The 20815-nt window shown below is 39.0% G+C and overlaps 1 protein-coding gene across 1 annotated transcript; it reads right to left on the bottom strand.

Moving 5' to 3' along the window:
* Positions 1 to 4496: 4496 nt before the first annotated feature.
* On the bottom strand, positions 4497 to 19740 carry LOC133646483 (cell cycle control protein 50A-like). Its single transcript, XM_062041882.1, has 7 exons — positions 19278 to 19740; positions 12522 to 12644; positions 7599 to 7706; positions 6930 to 7017; positions 6652 to 6795; positions 6153 to 6362; positions 4497 to 5047 (listed from the first exon to the last, which is right to left on the bottom strand). The coding sequence occupies exons 1-7, from the start codon at positions 19524 to 19526 to the stop codon at positions 4854 to 4856; spliced, it is 1116 nt and encodes a 371-aa protein (XP_061897866.1). The 5' UTR covers positions 19527 to 19740; the 3' UTR covers positions 4497 to 4853.
* Positions 19741 to 20815: the final 1075 nt, after the last annotated feature.

The following is a 20815-nucleotide window of genomic DNA, read 5'->3' as shown; positions in this document are numbered from 1 at the left end:
AAAAAAGGAGAACAAATGTCATACTGTAGTGGATTTTCGGTACACCCTGAAATGTCCCCCGAGTCTCTTACCTTTTTGGGACAATAAATATGAGGTGATCACTATGTAAGCACAACGTTTGATACATTAAAAATGATAACACATTTCCTACAGCATTTGCCCAGGTAAGAATGTGTTTTATTCTGAAGGTATTTTGGGACCAGGTTTGGCCCACCAAGTCTCAGTGATTTTGTGTATCAGATATGCGATCCACACTTCAAATGACTAACAATCACAGTCCTGTTCAAACAGGATGAAAGAGTTGAATGCTTTAACCTTGCCAATATTCCTATTAACTGTTTTTCCCCATTGCAGTTTCCATTGCATATACTGTAGAGTTACCTAACTTTCGGGAGTAAAAAGTACACCAGAAAGTACTGTTTGGTGTGTCACTGGGGTGATATACTCAAAGGTTCTGCTTCTGTACCCTTGACACTTGACTTGCACAAGTTGTACTGAGTGATTGTACCCTGGAGGAAAGTAAGAAAAACAGTTACTTCGCTGTCTAGGTTTCTCGGGGTCCCTCAAACAAGGTTGCAAACACAATAATTGCAGCACAACAAGCAAACATTGGGCAACATAAAGAGCAACTCCCGTTAAACAAGCCGAAGTGTCTCTGATCATCTCCTGGGGAACTCAGCAGTGTAAAAATACATAATGTTAACCTTCAATTTTACATTTATATATACTGTACTGTAAAGTCTACCATAGTTGAGAGCTACTGTTAGAAGTTGTTTCTAAATTTAGCCGTGTGGATAAAATGTAATTCTGAAATGAATACCTCTCGCAGCCCAACCTCACCTAGACAATACCTCCTGCAGCCCACAGATAAATTGAGTTTGAGACATGGATTTGTTCTGTGCACCTATTTGTTTGTTGTTCCATTCTGAAAATGCGTCAGATATAAGATTAAGATTAAGATTAAAGTACCAATGATTGTCACACACACACTAGATGTGGTGAAATTTGTCCTCTGCATTTGACCCATCCCCTTGGGGAGCAGTGGGCAGCAGCGGCGCCGCGCCCGGGAATCATTTTGGTGATTTAACCCCCAACTCCAACCCTTTGATGCTGAGTGCCAAGCAGGGAGGTAATGGGTCCCATTTTTATAGTCTTTGGTATGACTCAAATTCAGCTGTTTACACCAGCTGTTCTAAAAGTAATCTGATTACACCTTCTGGTCCTGCATAGAATAGCGGGAAGTAGAAATGCATCTAACAATGTACTTTAAAGAGGTTTGTGTTTCAGAATCTATGAATAATACACCCATTACGTTTGACATGCTCCTAGGAACAAGTGGAATGTGTGAATCTATGTTTACAAACCAGAGCTGATGGGTACGAATAAGCATCATCATCAAAATATGTGCCCGCAGACACAAAAAAGCAGTTGGCTCATGTCTTCACTCTTTGCTGCCTCCAGACAGTAACAGCTTGTTTTCTGTGTGTATAAAAGATAGCCAAAGACAAAACACTTAAACGACTAATGTTCCTAACTGCATCTCGTTCGATCTTGTCCTATGTACCCTGCAACTGTAACCACCAATAACACTACAAATAGAGAGGTGAAAGGTTCATCCGAATGGTCTTGACCTTTGTAGTGAAGATTTAATTATATCTTACGTGTTGTCATTTAATTAAATCGGTAAGTGCAGTGTCATCATGGTAACCAACATGTTTTGAATTACTAAATATACGGAGTTGATGATGCAAGTATCTTTAGAACAGAAGTGTTTTCAAGATATCTATTACAGGTAGAACAGCGACACTTGCTGGTCAGTACATAGTATTGCAGATAGGACATAGGGTTGTTGTCATTCCTACATTACATTAAAACTGAATGTTGGCTTTAAATGTGTGTATTACTCATTTTTCAACTCATAATAACAAATAGGTAAATAATAGATAGGGGTGCAACAATACCTGGTCTCGGTACCATACAACATTGAATCAAACAACACACAATTTCACATTTATTTGATCAACTTCTTACAATGAGGATGTGTGCTCCAATACTCCGCCATTGTTGAGGCAGATCCACTAAGCTGTGCCATCCACAAGATGCTGACACAGACACTACATAGCTAGCTTGTTGCAACATTAATGATGCTTTAAAAACACTGTGCATCTTCAAGATCCGGCTAGTGAACAAAAGTACAAAACTATGTTGCAAGTGTCACACAATGCTAAATTACATCGGTGGAATTACAACAAATAGGTCAACACATTGCTGCTAAGAATGCACCACAGAAGATGGGTGATTTAATCATACATATATTTTATTCTTATTTTTAATAGGTGCTGGGTTTGTTTTATATGGTTCTAACTTCTTAATATTCACAGAAGAAAATGACCCAGGTATAGATTAAACTCCATACATTTCATATGAATCTTACAACAACTCACGATTCGAATCGATTCCGATTTTTGGGTTGATGATATAACACGATTCTCAAACCAAACAGATTCTCTTCATATATTATTGTAGGGATGTTGCAATCAGGGTTATATCCTGCCATTGTTGATCATCCATGAGTGATATCAGTCGATACATTTTCAAATGTATGTATGGTGAGTGCTATTGACCGTATAACAGTATCAAAGCAATATTTATTATTTATTTAACTAGTTCCCCTTTAATTTTTATTACATACAATTGTTTGAGCAAAAAAAAGTCAATAGTAGTCAATAACTAAACAAAATCAGAAATTATTATATTACTCATTGAAATCCTCTAAGTCTTCTTGTGTCCAGGGACTTAATTCTCTGAATTTGTTAACATCCATCCATCTATCCATCCATTTTTCCGCCGCATATCTGAGTCCGGGTCGCAGGGGCAGCAGTCTAAGCAGAGATGCCCAGACTTCCCTGTCCACCTCCTCTAGTTCCACAGGGGTAACACCGAGAAGTTCCCAAGCCAGCTGTGAGACATAGTTCCTTCAACGTGTCCTAGGTCTCAATTTTAAACTTTAATTAGATTGACATTTTGACAAATAGTCTACATTACCTAATGCATGTTAACTGAGCAACAAACTATTGCAGTATATTAACCTAAGCTACTGGCTATAACAACATAACAAATAGCTTAGGCCTTCTCTACTAGACTACATTCACAGTGATAGCAGAGTTTGTGTGTCCAGTTGTTGCACATCCAACACTTTTTCCATACCCGCCCATGAACAGCTGTTGGAGAAAATTTCCATAGTTACCTGACGGTTGAAGGGATATATTCCACTCGCCCGGAAACCTGCTTGAATGTTTTCTGGGGTAAATGCAAGAGTGAAGACCGGAGCCACTACTTTGGGGATGTCATATATTGTCATGGTTTTCCCAAGGTTATTCAGCATCCAGGCAGTAGAGGCATTGTTGACATGCCTCTTAAACGGTCCACAGAGAGACACATGAAGGGGCTGCAGGCGGTGTGAGCAATGGGGAGGGAAGGACACCAGCACAATACCACTCTTCTTGACATAATTCAGCCCATCTACAGATACAGATGAGCTGTGGTTGTCAACGAGAAGGAGATGTGCCATCTTTCTGCTGCATCTTGTATGGGCTACAAAATGCTCCTTTCCATCCAACCATTCGGATTCGCTGCTCTGGAACTTCCCATGGGGCCAGAAAGTAAAAAGTGGTTGCAGAAATTCAATTGGGGGAAGATGAAAAACGGGGGATGGTATTCCCAGTGGCAGAGATGGCTCAAGGAGTGTCTCCAAGCTCTCTGAAGAGGTCAAAGACCCAACTCGTTTGTGGCCTCTCCTGGCTACCACCTTTTTCGGCTTGTAGGCAGGTAGTGATACCTGTTTCTTTCATATTACATATCGACTGGGGCTGCAGCTTGTATTTAGCCATCACCTCCTCCAAGTTGGTAAAGAAACTGTCCACACTGTGCTTATTAAAAGCATGTGCTATGCTCGTAGCTTCCGGCATTCTGATGAAAAGAGATGGGTGTTTTTTCAAAAACACAGAAAACCAGTCTGCCCCTGTCATTTTCTTCTCTGCCCAGTTGGTGTGGAAAGCAAAGTTATTGTGCACTGCAAAGCTGTATGCTGGTTTGCGAATTTTGACGGGAGCAAGGCCAAAATAAATATCCGAGACTGTTATTATATATTCTTCCAGCTCACGCTCTTCCTCCTCACTAAAAACCACATATCCTACTGGCAGGGAAGGTTGGACTACTTCACCAGCAACTTCTTGCTCATTTATTTTTAAGCAATACCTTGTAATTTAAAAAACAATATTTACTCTTATTCAGACTGGTATCCCAGTTGCATAGGAGCATTTTACTGTCAGTTTCTTATATGAATAAACACAAGTATAAGATTGTCTTCAATACCAGGATGATATAAAAGGTCAGCAATCACACTTATGAGGTCCTGTAATTGGTCATTATAAGGGCATACTTCCTACTTACATTAATGCTTACAAAGACAGACAACTTGACAAGAAAAGACAATCTGAAAGTGAGAGGTAAGTCAATGTAATATATTAGTACATTCATCAGGAGTACATCTTACAGTAGAGGAACATGGACAAAACCTGGGATATAATACATACATCCTTCAATAATCAAGCCATTCGCAAAGCTCTGTGCTAACATAGAGCACGTATACTTTAGATAAATAGACTCTTAAAAATAAAAACATTTGCAGCAGCCAACTTGAAGCAGTCAAGACTCAGGCGTTAACTTTTACCTTCAAACACAGCTTTAGATGACAAACGAGACATTTCTTGCATAAACATACAACATATATTTACAGTGTATTCAAGCTAAAACCGTCAGGCAGTCCGGAAGGGACACTCTGCAGGCAGGAGTTAGTTTGGAATGTCAGCGCTGTTGTTGCGGGAGTCATATTTATGGTGAATGATGAGCAGAACCACACCCAGGAAGAAGCAAATGGAGCCCACAGTGATGTACGCGATCCCCAGGAAAGGGTTCTTGCCTCCCATCCAGGAGATGGTGCTCAAGATCATTCGCTTGCGTCCATCAAAGCTGAGGACAGGGTAATCTGATTACAAAACGTTAAAGGAATATGACCACATCTTAGATAATAAAGCCATCATATACTCATATTGTGCACCTTTTTGAAATACCTAATATGAGAACAATTCTGCCTTTACAAATGTAATGATAATAATTCAAAATTACATTGTTTGTAGAACTACACTGAGACATACTAAGAGCTTACATTTGGGTACATTTAGCTACACAGTAAGAGTGTAGCTAAGAGTGTACCTTGTGTTGTGGAAAGTAGTAGGCTTAAGGCATGGGCTACATCACAATATTAATTGCAGCCTCCTGCAATACATCACAATATATTATTTGGTATGTAAATAATAATAGAACCATTTCAAAACGTGTTTTTTCATTAAAATCTTGCACTCTTTCGCCATTCTTGATTACCTCACGAGCAACTCTGAAGAAATGTTTATCCTTTTCGCGATTTAAACGACTTGTACAGCCAAAAACAACGCAAGCATAGGGCATTTTATTTCAAGTAAGGCTAAATGAAACTTAGTACCTACAGTATTGAGAACAGACGTTGGCTTGACTGCAACGCATATTTAATGGACGGGACGTGAGCCGGACGTGACGTCATTTTTAATCCAAGCCATAAGTACCATTTTGTGGTCCTTATACAGACACCATAATAATACCCGTATGTTGAAGCACAGTACGTCAGCCGTAATGTGCCAACAATCTATCAAGCAGTGCGACTATGTAGCTTACCAAAATCCTACTAAAATATTTTGACATGTAATGTTCTATATTCTTAATGAAACATCAAAGTTTTGGTGTTGCTTGCTTACCGTACTTGCTAGCGTCCTTTATTGACCTGCAGTCCATAAGTATTTCTTATGTGTGTCTGCCATCTACTGGTCACACTTACTATTACTCCTTGTATTACATAAAATCAGTCAGTAAGCACAACCAGAATTATTACATACACAAAGAGCACCGGGTTTTAAGGCGCATTGTAGAGTTTTGAGAAATTACAGGATTTTAAGTGTGCTTTATAGTCCGAAAAATACCGCATATAAATCCAAAATATAATACTTAAACCCAAGTTGGCGCCTGTTTGCAAATGTGCTGGCTGTGACTGAAAAGGATACTGTAGGTGATGTCCAAGACATATCTGCCGCTAGCAAGGGTTGGGGTTGAGCTCTGCTTTTTTTGGATGATCCTATAAAGCTTGCGGAAAGTGGGTAAGGCAGCTGTGCGCATCCACACTATGAAGTCCTCATTGATAAAGCCATTGTTGTCGTCGTCATCTGTATCCAGCTCAAACACAGGCTTCCTCCAATTCACTGGTTTGGAAGTACCTGAGAATGAACAATATGTAAATAGTCTTTAGCAAGGTCAAAGGTGAACAGGAGGAGCTTTCCCCAGGTCACAGGTTACTGATACACAAACCACCGATTACGTGCACATTCAGTCCAATACACAATAGTCTCCACTTAACCTGATATGCATGTTTTTGGAAAGTGGGAAGAAACTGGAGTACCTGCAGTACACCCACACAAGCACAGACATAACATGCAAATTCCACACGGGATAAGCAGTGAATAAATGATGCCTAAACAACAAAAACACACAGTTGGGTAGAATCACCTTGAAAAGCGACAGTCAGGTTGCTGTTTCCACGAGGATTCCTGAACTTGACGTGCTTGTCTGTCCACCAGGCAATGCCCTTCTTTACCAAAGGGATTTGGATTCGAGTACCGTTAGACTCGATATGATAAAGAACCAGAGAGTCTGCAAAAGATTAAAAACATTTAAAAGAAACATGTCTTGCATCATCAGTGCTGCTCTGCACTAATAACATGGACATGAGTTGCACATTAGTAGTTATACTTATTGATGGAAAATTTGTGTTTGACAGTTCTCACCATTAAAGAGGCTGTTAGCGATGGCACCACAAGGAGCAATGGGCTGGCCCTCGCTGGTATGGTATGGCTCACATTCCTTGCTGGGACTCTGAGTGTCAAACAGACTTACATTAAAGCAGTGGTTCTCTTTTTTCACCATGTACTACCTCAGAAAAAACTTGGCTCTTCCCAGTACTCCCATAATGACCCACATTATATTTATGTATTTAATATTTGTTTACTTACTATGGTACATTATTTATTTATTCACTGTTCTGCTACAAACAGAGAACAAGGAAATGGGATAAAATTGCTACGATATGAAAAGGGGTAGGATTAAATGAGCTTTACTTCTTCTTACTCCTTTTCGGATGTGCTGTAATGAAACAACTCAAGATATTTGATGCATTACATTGTATCGTATGCATGTTTGAAATCAATTGAACTGAACATTAAAATACAATAGCGTAGTAGGCTCAAGTATTCATTAAAAACAAGTATTTTTAATATTTTAGCCACATTACACACAGTTTGAATTTAGGAAAATAAAGCATTGTACTGTATCGTGTGTATTTTTGGCGTACCACTAAATAGAGCCCACGTACCACTAGCGGTACATGTACTACAGTTTGAGAATTACAACGCCTTTGGTCATATCACAGATTCTTAGAAAAATCATTTCATGTATACCTTTAAAGCCAAAGGGTCGCCATTGAGCTGGCTGTCATCCCTGGATTTCACATAGCGTCTGTGGTTCTGATAGAAGTTGGATAAGCCGTAGTACATGAAGACATTGCTCTGGATAGGGAGAACACAATGTTAGTTCTGAAAGGATTTTTGGAAAGCAGCACTTTCTTTAACCAAACTTAAACTACTGTGTTATAAAATGTTTCTAATAGTAATCTACCTTATTGCATGGATAAGATTAGCATCACATCCAAAGTATGAATAGACCAAATCGGACAAGAACAATTGCCACAATCACATGCACACTTAAAATAAAAAAAGCTAAAGAATATTGCTACAAACAACGCCAAAAGCACACACAACTCCCCCAAAAACACATGAATGACAGATATGCCGCAAGTTCACAAAACAAAATGGACGTTAACTGAACTACAAGGGCCGCCAGACCTGAACGATATATGTCTCTAAAGACATGTGCGAGATGAGATGCCCAGAAGAAAGTTGGCAGAATGAAAATGCATATTTTTTCTTAGTCTTTGTTAAACTCTTGGCCATAAAATTTAGTTGCGGCTAAAGAATTTAAAAAGTGATACATCACTCAGGTCTGGCACTCCTTGTAGCCTAGCTAACTTCCTAGTAGCCTGGCTAACTTCCTAGTAGCCTCGCTAACTTCCTACGGTGCGTTCCATTTGTACTGGAAAGTCGGAATTTCTGAGTTCCTAGTCGGAATTTCAACTGGACCGTCCTTCGAGGTCGGATTTCCAACTCAGAAAGTCAGAACATTCTCAGTGGCCTAGTGGTTAGAGTGTGCGCCCTGAGATCGGTAGGTTGTGAGTTCAAACCCCGGCCGAGTCATACCAAAGACTATAAAAATGGGAACCATTACCTCCCTGCTTGGCACTCAGCATCAAGGGTTGGAATTGGGGGTTAAATCAGCAGAAATGATTCCCGGATGCGGCACCGCTGCTGCCCACTGCTCCCCTCCCCTCCCAGGAAGTGACCAAGGGGATGGGTCAAATGTAGAGGACTAATTTCACCACACCTACTGTGTGTGTGACAATCATTGGTACTTTAACTTTAACCAACCCTGAGTTCGTTTCAAAGATTACTGCTCTGAATGTAAACAATGATGTCTGCTTCTATAATATCTAGGGATGGGAATCAAAAACCAGTTCTTGTTCAGAACCGGTTCCCAGTGTATACATTCCCTGGAATCGCTTACCATTTTGTCAAGCGGTTCTTTTAACGGTTCTTCCGGGTGGGGATGACATCATTACGCAACGTGCGTGGTGATGTCAGAAACATGGCGACACCGGGTGGAAGAAGCGCACTTAAGTTTGTCGACATTTTACTAAAAAATATTGCAACAGCGGAATTCAAAGGTTGGTACTTCATCAAGAGGAGGACATACGAGCACTATGCTGAAACATTTGAACATACGGCATGCAATGAATGTCGCGTTTATGAAGCGCGCCAATCTCATTCCAGGCAGCAGCAGTCATCTGATGTAAATGTAACAAGCACTAATACGTCTATAATATTAGCGCTATTCCCTGTTAAGTTTAAATAAATGCCTTCTCATTTAGATGAGCATGACAAGACATATTCTCACTGGTTTGGAGGCGGGCAGTAATGGCTCTAGTTCACGTCTGTCGCAAGCTTTCACCACTGAAGGGGAGAGTACCACTCAGCCAGGAACGACGAATGTCACAGAGCAGTGACAAAGTTTGTGGTCAAAGCATACAACAATTTGCCACATAGATGCACATTCGGTAGGTGAATGTTCAATTGTAGTCGGAGAAAACTTGCATGTTTTCCTCCAACCACATTTTCTCTCAGTCGTTATATCATACAGGTGGAACTTATGAAATTAGAATACTGTGTAGAAGTCCATTCATGTCAGCAATTAACTTCAAATGTGACATTAATATGTGATATTAACTCATTAAATGCAAAGTGAGGTATGTCAAGTCTTTATTTAATATAATTTTGATGATCATGGCTTACAGTTTACAGTACACCACATTTTCTGAGATTTTCAATTTAAGGTTTTCATAAGCTGTAAGCAATAAACATCAACATTGATGTTTGAAATATCTAGTGTTGCATGTTATGAGCCTGTAATTATATTAGTTTCACCTTTTAAATTTAAACAAACCATTGCATGGTATATTTTCTAGATAGATGACAAAGATTCTTAAAAGTTTTAAAAATGTTACGAAATGTTACAATCTTATGTAATTTCCACTTGTTTTATTTTGTTAAATTCTACAGAATTTATTTTTAAAATGTATTTTCAAAAGTTTGTTTCTATGATGTGTGCCTCTTAAGGCCTGTAAAACCATGTTAGCTAGTCTAAACCAAACAAAATTGATGCTAATCCATATTTTTCTTGGGGCGGTATAGCTCGATTGGTAGAGCGGCCGTGCCAGCAACTTGAGGGTTGCAGGTTCGATCCCCGCTTCCGCCATCCTAGTCACTGCCGTTGTGTCCTTGGGCAAGACACTTTACCCACCTGCTCCCAGTGCCACCCACACTGGTTTAAATGTAACTTAGATATTGGGTTTCACTATGTAAAGCGCTTTGAGTCACTGGAGAAAAAGCGCTATATAAAATATAATTCACTTCACTAATTCACTTCTTATCTTTTTTTCCAAATTAGAATCGAAAAAAAGAACCGTTGAAGAACAGAATCGTTATGCAGAATCGAAAGTGGAATCGTAACCGGAAAAATCTTATCAATTCCCATCCCTAATAATATCTGTTATTAACACTTCTGCCATTAATAATTCATTGTTGTACATTTATATATGGTAACGTCACCACTGTGTAAACTACGTTTATTTCATGTGGTATATACGCTTTACATCGCTAGCAATAGCATCAGTGTTTCCTCTTCATCCACCGTGTTTGAAGCTTGCAGAAAGAGTCCATTTTTACCATAAGTTGTTTATGTTCAGACAAGGCAAACAAATAAATAGCTTTCGTGGATGTGGCCATCTTGATTTGCCACATCATAACTGGAACGCTCACAACTCAGCTATAACGTCATTACCAGCTCCGACTTCCAACTTCCGAGGTAACTGGAAAGCAGCACTTATAGGTTAACTTCCTATTAACCTCTCTAACTTCCTAGTAGCTTGGCTAACTTCTGTTTTGTCCTGTGAACTTGCAACATTTTGGACATGCACGTGTTTTGAGGTTTGTGTGTGTGTTTATTACAGATGCAGCATTTTCATTTTCGTTTGTTTTTATCATGCAACATTTGCATGTATTATCAGTGATGGGCAGTAACAAGCTAAATGTAGCTAAGCTACGTAGCTTAACTACATTTTCCAGTAGCTTAGCGGTAGCTTAGCTACTTTTTTAACAAGTAGTTTTTCCTGTAGCTTAGCTACGTTTAGAGCCAAGTAGCTAGGTAGCTTTCATCAAAGCTACAAAGAGAGAAACTGGACTGGAAATTCAGGCCCCCCCAAAATATGGCGAAAACACAATGACCTGGATGAATGAAAACATCCATACATACGGAGAAAATACACGATGATTGGTTGGCGTTCGTATGATGTGTCACAATTTGGCTCAGGTTCGGGCGAAACATTACGGACTGGCCAATCAAAGGCAAGATAAGGCGGGTCATCGAGACTAGTAAGCAAAATTATAACAGTCATGCAGTCATGTCACATGACAATGAGGGAATCAAAAGGAGAGGGACGCTTCAAACTGACTACTCAAAAAATAAAGAAACATACTTGAAAATGGCAGAGGAATTATCTCCCCCAAATTAGATTTTTCCTTCAGTGATGAAGATGACATGCAGAAAACCCACAATATTGCGTGTCCTTGGTCATACTTAGACAAATGTATGCGTTTAGAGAAAACAATGCCCAAAACCTTAGTTTTAGTTGTTTACTCTGGGCTCTGTACCGAGGATGTCGTTGTGGCTTGTGCAGCCCTTTGAGACACTTGTGATTTAGGGTTATATAAATAAACATTGATTGATAAACCAAAATCATAACTGCTCTCTTCATCTAAGACGTACAACACAATTTAGGAACACACATTAAGGTGAGTTGAGTTCATGAAAAGTTTTACTGCACATAAACATTACCAACTGTTCCCAAACAACGAACAAGTCACTGTTTTTTTTGTCAAGATATATTGTTTTTTTTATACTGTAGGTAGGTAGATAAAATTAATAACCAAGTAGGGGTGGGCCAAAGAAAAGACAATCTAAATAAATAAATATAGTGGGGTGCGGGGACACTTAGAGGTAGTTGTAGGGTGTCCCCAGCTAGTTAATAGAAACAGACCCTTATTGGGTCCATATGTACACTCTGTTACATTAACATTGATATTATACATGTGGGCCCATAAATATAAATTCAGTTAAATGTAGCTTTGATGTAGCAAACTACTTTTGCCGCGTAGCTTGTAGTGTCGCTTGCTACAATTCTCCGAGGATAGCTTCCCCTGTAGCTTATCTACATTTAATTGAGAGTACCGTAACTTGTAGCTTAGCTTACTACATTTTCCAAGTAGCTTGCCCATTACTGTTTATTATGTACTTCTTGCTATGAATACGCTGTGTTTGACCTCCATGTGCGTGTATCTAAGGTGACAGCAATTCAGTGAGTAAGTATATTGTGCTAGAAAGGCAAATAATGTTAAGAATAAACACCACGTCAGAGTTATTCAGGTAAACAACAGATAACCTTCAGGGAAGGACACATCTTTTAAAAGTAGAAAAATCAATGGTAAACCTTTTTATTTCGCACTAAAATTGCAGGTTAATGGATATTTCCTGTCCACACGGCTTTTACTCCACCTTGATTGCACGACGAAAAACACTGTCAATACTAAAACTGAGACATTTATAATTCATAGGGTGCATGTAGAGTGGAGGACTGGTAAAGGAATTGGACTCACCTCGAAGGGTTGCTCCAAAGTAAAGTTGACAGAACAGACACAGGGTGCCGCAGTGCTGTTCCAGCTGTAGTTTTTGGCACAGGTGTAGCATGGGCTTGACATGTCCACACCAGTGTAATCAACCTGGTAACAGAAGAAAATAAAAATCCCAATAAGTATATTAAGTGGTACCTCAACTTTAGAGTTCCCCAACTTAAAGGGGAACTGTACTTTTTTTGGAATTTTGCCTATCGTTCACAATCATTATGAAAGACAATATCACAGGTCTTTTTTTAAAAAATGATTTTAAAGATAATAAAAAAACGCTTGCAAGATGCAGCTAATGGGAGTCACCATTAAGTTAAAAGTTAAAGTTAAAGTACCAATGATTGTCACACACACACTAGGTGTGGTGAAATTATTCTCTGCATTTGACCCATCCCCTTGTTCACCCCCTGGGAGGTGAGGGGAGCAGTGGGCAGCAGCGGTGCCGCGCCCGGGAATCATTTCTGGTGATTTAACCCCCAATTCCAACCCTTGATGCTGAGGACCAAGCAGGGAGGTAATGGGTCCCATTTTTATAGTCTTTGGTAAGCCTCAGTCGGGTTTTGAACTCACAACCTACTGATCTCAGGGCGGACACTCTAACCACTAGGCCACTGAGTAGGTGGCCCAGTGGCCACCTACAGTATTAACACGCTGCAAATCTATATATAATGTAGTAACAGACACAAACATAACAATATGTAATATGTGCCATATTTACCGTATTTTGGTAATTTTATGCACAACCGTACCTAATTCTTCGGCACATTTATTTCCGTTTCCATAGCAGCGCACTTCCGACTTTGTGCAACAAATTTGTTTCTACCCCCGGAATCAAACGCAAATGTGTTTTCTAATCATGGCAGACTTGGTAATAGAGAACGAAGAAGACTATTTTTGGACAAATGAGGATTCACAACTTTCTCTTTTTGAAACTAAATATACGGAGGATGAACTGCTGCTTAAAGAAGCCAGCACGAAGAAGAGGCTGAAGCATTGGAGCAGACGGAAGCAGAGAGAGAGAGCGTCATTGTCAGGCTGCAAATCTGGAACTTTGAGCTAAGCTATGCCGAATTGATTGATTGCTTACCCAAATCAACTGGAAACATCCCCAGCCAGTTGGACCAAACGGACAACTGTCCATCGAGTAATATACTATACTATTGATCATGATACATGCAGCACATCACCGTACACTACAGCGCATACGCTGTCGAGCTAGCTGTGTACAAACAAAACATGAAATGTGGGCTAATACTTTACAGATATTGTAGTATGTGTTCATGTTTTTCAGTCAGTACAAATTGGTGTTCTATCGCAGTGTTGTGCATTACAAACTCAAATGTGTTACGTGCTCTTACGAATATTCCTACAGCTGGGTTATTATACAGGTTACGGAACGTAAATTAAGTATTTTTTAAATGCATTTTTAAAGTGATTTAGAGGTAGAATAGATTGCTCCTATTAGCTGCATTGGTAGCCACCAAGAACGAGACGATTTTTGGATGTTAGAATGCGAAAAAAAACAACCTTTTGTCTTCTTGTCTCTCATAATGATTGGGAATGATAGGCAAAATTCCCCCCCAAAAAGTGCAGTTCCCCTTTAAGAGTGTTTGAGATAAGAGCTGTCTCTCGGCTAATTGCTATGCTTTACGGTACAAGCTAAAATTTTAGATACAAACATCGCTGCCATTAAATGGCGTAGCAAATGTCACAGTAAACCCTGTAAGATTTACCAAAACATCTGGTGTTACTAGCTTATAGCTAGAGGTCGATATAGCTTTGTTTTTTTACCATAGGAAGGAAACAAGATACTGTGAAGAACAGTACTAAAAAAAAGAATGATATTCATTGAATTAAAGAAAATAATCATTAAAAACATGATGGAGCGTGTCGTTGACTTGGCAAAGCAATTTCAGTGTATTACTGCTAGTCTGCACCCTACTGAAGGAGAATGAGTAACGGCAGCCAAGGATGTTAAAATAATATCTGAATATTTATCCATAAAAATGTGGAAATTGTTGATTGTGTGTTTGACGGAGAAAAAGCTGGAAAGAGATACAGTGGTATCTCAATTTAGGAGTGTTTTAAGATTAGAGCTGTCTTGACTATTTGTTATGCTTTAAGTTCCAATACATTTTTTTTAGTTACAAGCATCCACGCCATTAGTTGGCGTAGCAAATGTCACAGTGAACCTCGTGAGGTCCGGCCAAAACATCTGGTCTTACTCGCTAGCATTAGTTTATAGCTGGAGATTGACATAACTAGGGATGTACAGTATAAAAATTGTATACCAAGGTTGTCACCACCAATATTATCAGGGTTATTATTATCGTCACAATATTGTTGAATGTGCTCAAAAAGTACTTGAGCACTTTAATGACAAAGTTGTATTTAAAATTGTTAATACAACAAATAAATAACAATGCAATATACTTTCTTGACAGAAGAAATTTAATATTATGATATTGTTCTGGCTACTTAAAAGCCATATTACTTTTTATTTGAGTGTTTGAATATGTTTATCTTCTTCCATTTTCATTTTGTAAAAGTTTTTAATGATGAAGCAAAAAACAGGTGGTGGGCATGTCACGTCCGGTAGATATATATATATATGTGTGTGTGTGTGTGTGTGTATGTATATACACGTGTGTGTGTGTATATATACACACATGAACATATACATATATATATATATATATTACACACACACACACACACATATGTGTGTGTATATACATGTGTAAATATGTTCTAAGACAGCATAGCCTGTAGGTTTAATGTGCACAATTGAATATCCTAGTTGCTCAGACAGTAATGTGTTTATACAACTTTAGATAGGGGATGTCCGTGTTCTCTTTTAATGGGGAAAGGGGTTAATGTCAGGGCGGTATAGCTCGGTTGGTAGAGTGGCCGTGCCAGCAACTTGAGGGTTCCAGGTTCGATCCCCGCTTCCGCCATCCTAGTCACTGCCGTTGTGTCCTTGGGCAAGACACTTTACCCACCTGCTCCCAGTGCCACCCACACTGGTTTAAATGTAACTTAGATATTGGGTTTCACTATGCAAAGTGCTTTGAGTCACTAGAAAAAAAGTGTTATATAAATATAATTCAATTCAATTCAATTCAATAATGTCTCTTGTATTTATGTTAGCATTGAAGCTAGCTAGCACTAGCTTGCACCTCCGGTAAATGAGCAGTGTCACCGCTCCGTGAGTTTATCAAAGTGTTATCAATCACGGTTGTACGTAGGGTTGGGCCTATAAAACAACATCAATTTATATCGCAATAGACACGTATATGATATCAATAAAAATGTGTTGGATAACTATATATTTTTTGGTCGGAAGAAACCGTAAATTACGAAGCACGATTTGTTGCGTGAACAAAGGCACTCGTGCTCTGGTAACCTAACAAAACAGGGAGTGATCACTGAGCAATGGGAGGAACACGGTAACTGCCAGTTAGGTAACATTATCAACTTTCATGTTTATTGTCTGCATGGAGTGAGAAGAGAAACTAAAAATGAGTGTTGCAGAGAGCCATTACATTTTTTATACAACAGGAACAGTAATGTCCAAAATATGGCAGTTTTTTTTAATTGTATCTTTTTTTTAAACTCACCATATCCCTCACCCCACTTTTTTTTCAACCCTTGTCCATTCCCTATTCGGGGTTACGGGAACAGGCAGAAACTAAAGTGTATGACTGTATAAATAAAATGAATTATAAAATATAACAAATGTGCTGCCAAATAATAATTTGGTCCCATAATATTTGAATAATAATTTGTGCCTAACATAAATTCCCTTCCTATACTTTAAAAAGAATAACAGACCAATTTAAATGTTACACCAGGGGTGGGCAATTAATTTTTACCGGGGGCCGCATGAGCTACCCGAGCACTGCTAGAGGGCCACATCGACAATATTTCAATTAAATTTTGCTCAATATTATTTTTGATATATACCGTAAGATAAATAATAATAATAATAATAATAATACTAATACTTCAACATAGTGTGTGTAACAGCATTCCATGACTAATATATATAAATTAACATTAATAATAAATGACAGTAAAATAAGCACACGTATGACTGAGGAGTCATAGTGTAACTTTGTGTGGTGTTTGAGTTGTCCGACTTTTTGTGTGGCCTTAAACGCACCAGTGGTTTAGTGCTATGCGTGTTGGTGACAGATGACAAGTTGGTTTTGGCCTGGTTTGTACGGCAGAAAATGACTAGTTTTTCGAGATAGAATTGTTTTACTCATGTTTTTGGTGTGGTTATGTCCGAATATAAACAGTTTTGTTCAATAAAGTGATCGATATAATTCCTGTCCTCGAAGCATCTCGATAGACGTTACAATAATTGAACGGTGTTCAATTGAACGGTGTTGACGAACACCGTTAGGGCCGCTTGTTGTCACTGTTACTCAAAGTTGCATTGCAAAATTCCATAGAATAAATATGTTTATTTTGTTTAGAATTCAGATGGGATTTGATTTGGTGCGCGGCATATATACTTGCTGCGCGCAGCGGACGCTTGAGCAGTGCGCAATTGCGCAGGCACGCACCTTAGGTGAGGGGACGTTGCTTTGCAGTTCATGTGTTGTTAAAAACACGGCATTCCTCATCAACTTTTCTCTTTTTGGCGTCTCGGGTGTAAACCGTGCATCACTTGTCGCTGCATGTGCACCTTCACTCGCAGGTTACACACGGACACACGCCCATAAATAATACTTTTCAAAATAAAAGCAGCACAGTTGTATTGCGCGCAGGACATAGATGTTTTTTCAACTTTATTTTGTAATTGCAGTTGTTCACATTCACTCACAATCACGCATACGTCCACACGGAAGTAATACAAATAACGATTTTCAAAACAAAAGCAGCACCGTTGTATTGCACACTCGACATAGATACTTTTTAAAATTTATTTTGTAATTTATAATTGGCCTCACGCGGGCCGGACAGGGACGCACAAAGGGCCGGATGCGGCCCGCGGGCCGCAGAATGCCCAGGTCTGTGTTACACTGTTGTAATTTCCTGGCACTAAACCTCAGATTTCTCTGTTTTGTTACACTTTCATAAGCACTTTATACATTTACCTATTTTATTCCAACTCTTTTTATTGGCATTTTCAAATAGACAGAAAAAAGTGCTAGTCGAAACAGTACAATTTTAAAGTCAGTAAATTATTCACACCCTTTCCCTTAAAACCCAAACCACCCACCCACCCCACTCAGGTCAAACCAACAAGGGACATATGGCACAAACATATAACAAGTAAGACGACAAAGACAGACACACACACACACACACACACACACACACACACACACACACACACACACACACACACACACACACACACACACACACACACACACACACACACACACACACACACACACACACACACACACGAGGCCAGATACAGACAAGACAGGCTGAAAGGAGAGAGAAAGGGAGAAATAAAAAATAATAATAATAAATAAAAGGGAGATTATTCCTCATCTGCGTCTGGGCATAAGTCAAGAAAGTTGACATACAGCAAGAAAGGACTCCATGAGCTTTCAAACACTTGAGCAGAGCTCAAACGCATGAGCAGAGCACATTTACCTATTTTAAAGAGATCGTTGTTATGTGTTCAATGTGATTGTAGAATTTTGTTTACATTGAATGAGTGTTTTCCATGGTTGTGTTGACATTTATTTTCCTTTCTGCCTTGATAGCTGAGGGGATATAATCAGAGGAAGGTTACATTTTAATGTTTACATTTAACATATTTTTCTCCTGGTCCTTATTTTCGTAATAAAACGATCAATATTCATCCATTTTCTACCGCTTGTCCCGTTCAGGGTCGCTGGGGTGCTGGAGCCTATCTCAGCTGCATTCGGGCGGAAGGCGGGGTACACCCTGGACAAGTCGCCACCTCATCGCAGGGCCAACAGATAGACAGACAACATTCACACTCACATTCACACACTAGGGCCAGATTTTAGTGTTGCCAATCAACCTATCCCCAGGTGCATGTCTTTGGAGGTGGAGCCAAAGTACCCGGAGAGAACCCAAGCAGTCACGGGGAGAACATGCAAACTCCACACAGAAAGATCCCAAATGCAGGATCGAACCCAGGACCTTCGTATTGTGAGGCAGACGCACTAACCCCTCTGATATCCATCGATATAAAATACTTATGTTGTCAAACAGTTTTCAGCCACAAGGGCAGCACTTTTACGATAATATTAACCATAGGGACTTTTACCACAGTTTATCATTATAGTTTGACGTTACATCCCTAGAAAGGGGCAAACGGTAGAAAATGGATGGATGGTTGGATGATTGAGTCAATTAAAAAACAATCATCAAACATGACATGAAACGTCACTAACTTGGCAAAGCAATAAATGTACCACTGTAGTAGAAGAATAAGTAAATAACACCAGCTAAGAATGTTAAAATAATATATAAACGGCAGCCATATGCGTCAATGCAAATACAAAAAAGCTGCTGATGGTGTGTTTGACGGAGAAGCAGTTGGAAGGCGATACTATAGATGTCCACTCTCCAAGGTAAATAGTACTGTACATAATTAGTACTTTACTTTATAAAATTACTGTAGATATTCGTGGTATATTGTATTGTATTCCATACAGTGTTTCTCATTGAAACATCTGTTTTTCTTTCAACAGGCACGTTACATATTAAAATGGTGGTGTTCCTTACTTCGAATTCCTTGATGTTATTGGAAGTAACATACAGGCCGATGCCGATTGGGATGAAGATGAGGCCGATGACGAAGAAAGCAGGAAGCACAGTGCCAGCTGTCAAAATGGGCTGCCAAGCAGGTAGTCTCTGCTGTTTAAATGCTGTGTTGTCGGGCTTTTTACTTTTCACGGCCCCGGCGCCGCCATGACTCGAAGGACCAGAGTGGTGGCCGTCTTCTTCCTTAGCATTGTAGCTTGACGCCATCATGGCTGCAATCCGCTCCGAGTAAATAATCCTCTGTTGTTTTAGACAACCCTAATAATCCCCACGATAGATCGGAAACGGAAGTGTAAAGCAGCGTGTAAAAACATGGAGGGTGAAAATGTCAAACTATCAAATTTAATAAAATAGCTGCTTGAGATAGCAATGACTATGCTGTGTTTAGCTCAGCGTAATTCCGCAAGACAAAGCAGGATGTGGCAACGCCAATAGCATTTTGACACGTCATTATGACGTCATGGACTGGGAGGAAATCAGCGTGTAATCATTTTGAAATAGAAAAAAACTTTATAACGTTGACTACCCTAGTTATTTGGAAAACTAACATCATATACACACATGTATACAAACAACATTCTGATCAAATAATCCATTTTAAATGTTCACAAGGAATTAAAATGATATCAGTCTTATTACAATATGATTCAAATTAAAATATACATTTTAAGTTCCATGTCAATATCAGACGACTCAATGACATTAAATAAATTATACTCATGATTTCAGATAATTTTTTTTTTTTTAAACAACATTTATTTTGGTGCAATTAAAGGGGTCATATTATGATTTTTTTTTGTACATTTAAAACAGTTCCTTGTGGACTACATAACATGTAATGGTGGTTCTTTGGTCAAAATGTTGCATACATTATGGCAGGGGTCACCAACGCGGTTCCCGCGGGCACCAGGTCGCCCGTAAGGACCAGATGAGTCGCCCACGGGCCTGTTCTAAAACAACAACAAAAAAAAACAAAAAAAATTTAATTAAATATACATGGAAAAAACACAAGATACACTTTCAATCAGTGCATCAACCCAAACAACCTCCCCCATGCACACTCATCCACACCCACTCACACAAAAGGGGTTATTTCTTTCTGCTACCAATATTCTGGTTCCCACAACATAGACAACACATCTGCAAGGGACACAGTCCCTGAAGCACACATGATTGTATATGCTGCTGGTCCACTAACATTTTCATTAATTACTATTTTTTATGTAATTATTTTTATATTGTTTTACTTTCTTTTTTTTCCAAGAAAATGTTTTTTATTTATATATCTTATTTTATTTTATTTTTTTTAAAAAGGGCCTTATCTTCAACAGACCAGGTTGTCAATGAAATTAGATTTGTTTAAAGGGTTTTTTAAACCAGGCCCAGTCCAGATAATGTCCAAGTCGGACTCAGCAACACACACCTTCATTCATGTACACAGAAACAAATTAGGGAACACAACAGATTGCATATAATTAATAAACAAAATTACATTTTCA

The sequence above is a fragment of the Entelurus aequoreus genome, linkage group LG03 (genome assembly GCF_033978785.1).
Source record: "Entelurus aequoreus isolate RoL-2023_Sb linkage group LG03, RoL_Eaeq_v1.1, whole genome shotgun sequence".
NCBI lineage: Eukaryota > Metazoa > Chordata > Actinopteri > Syngnathiformes > Syngnathidae > Entelurus > Entelurus aequoreus.
Note: the sequence above shows the minus strand (reverse complement) of the source record. Positions and strands in the feature narration are given on the sequence as shown.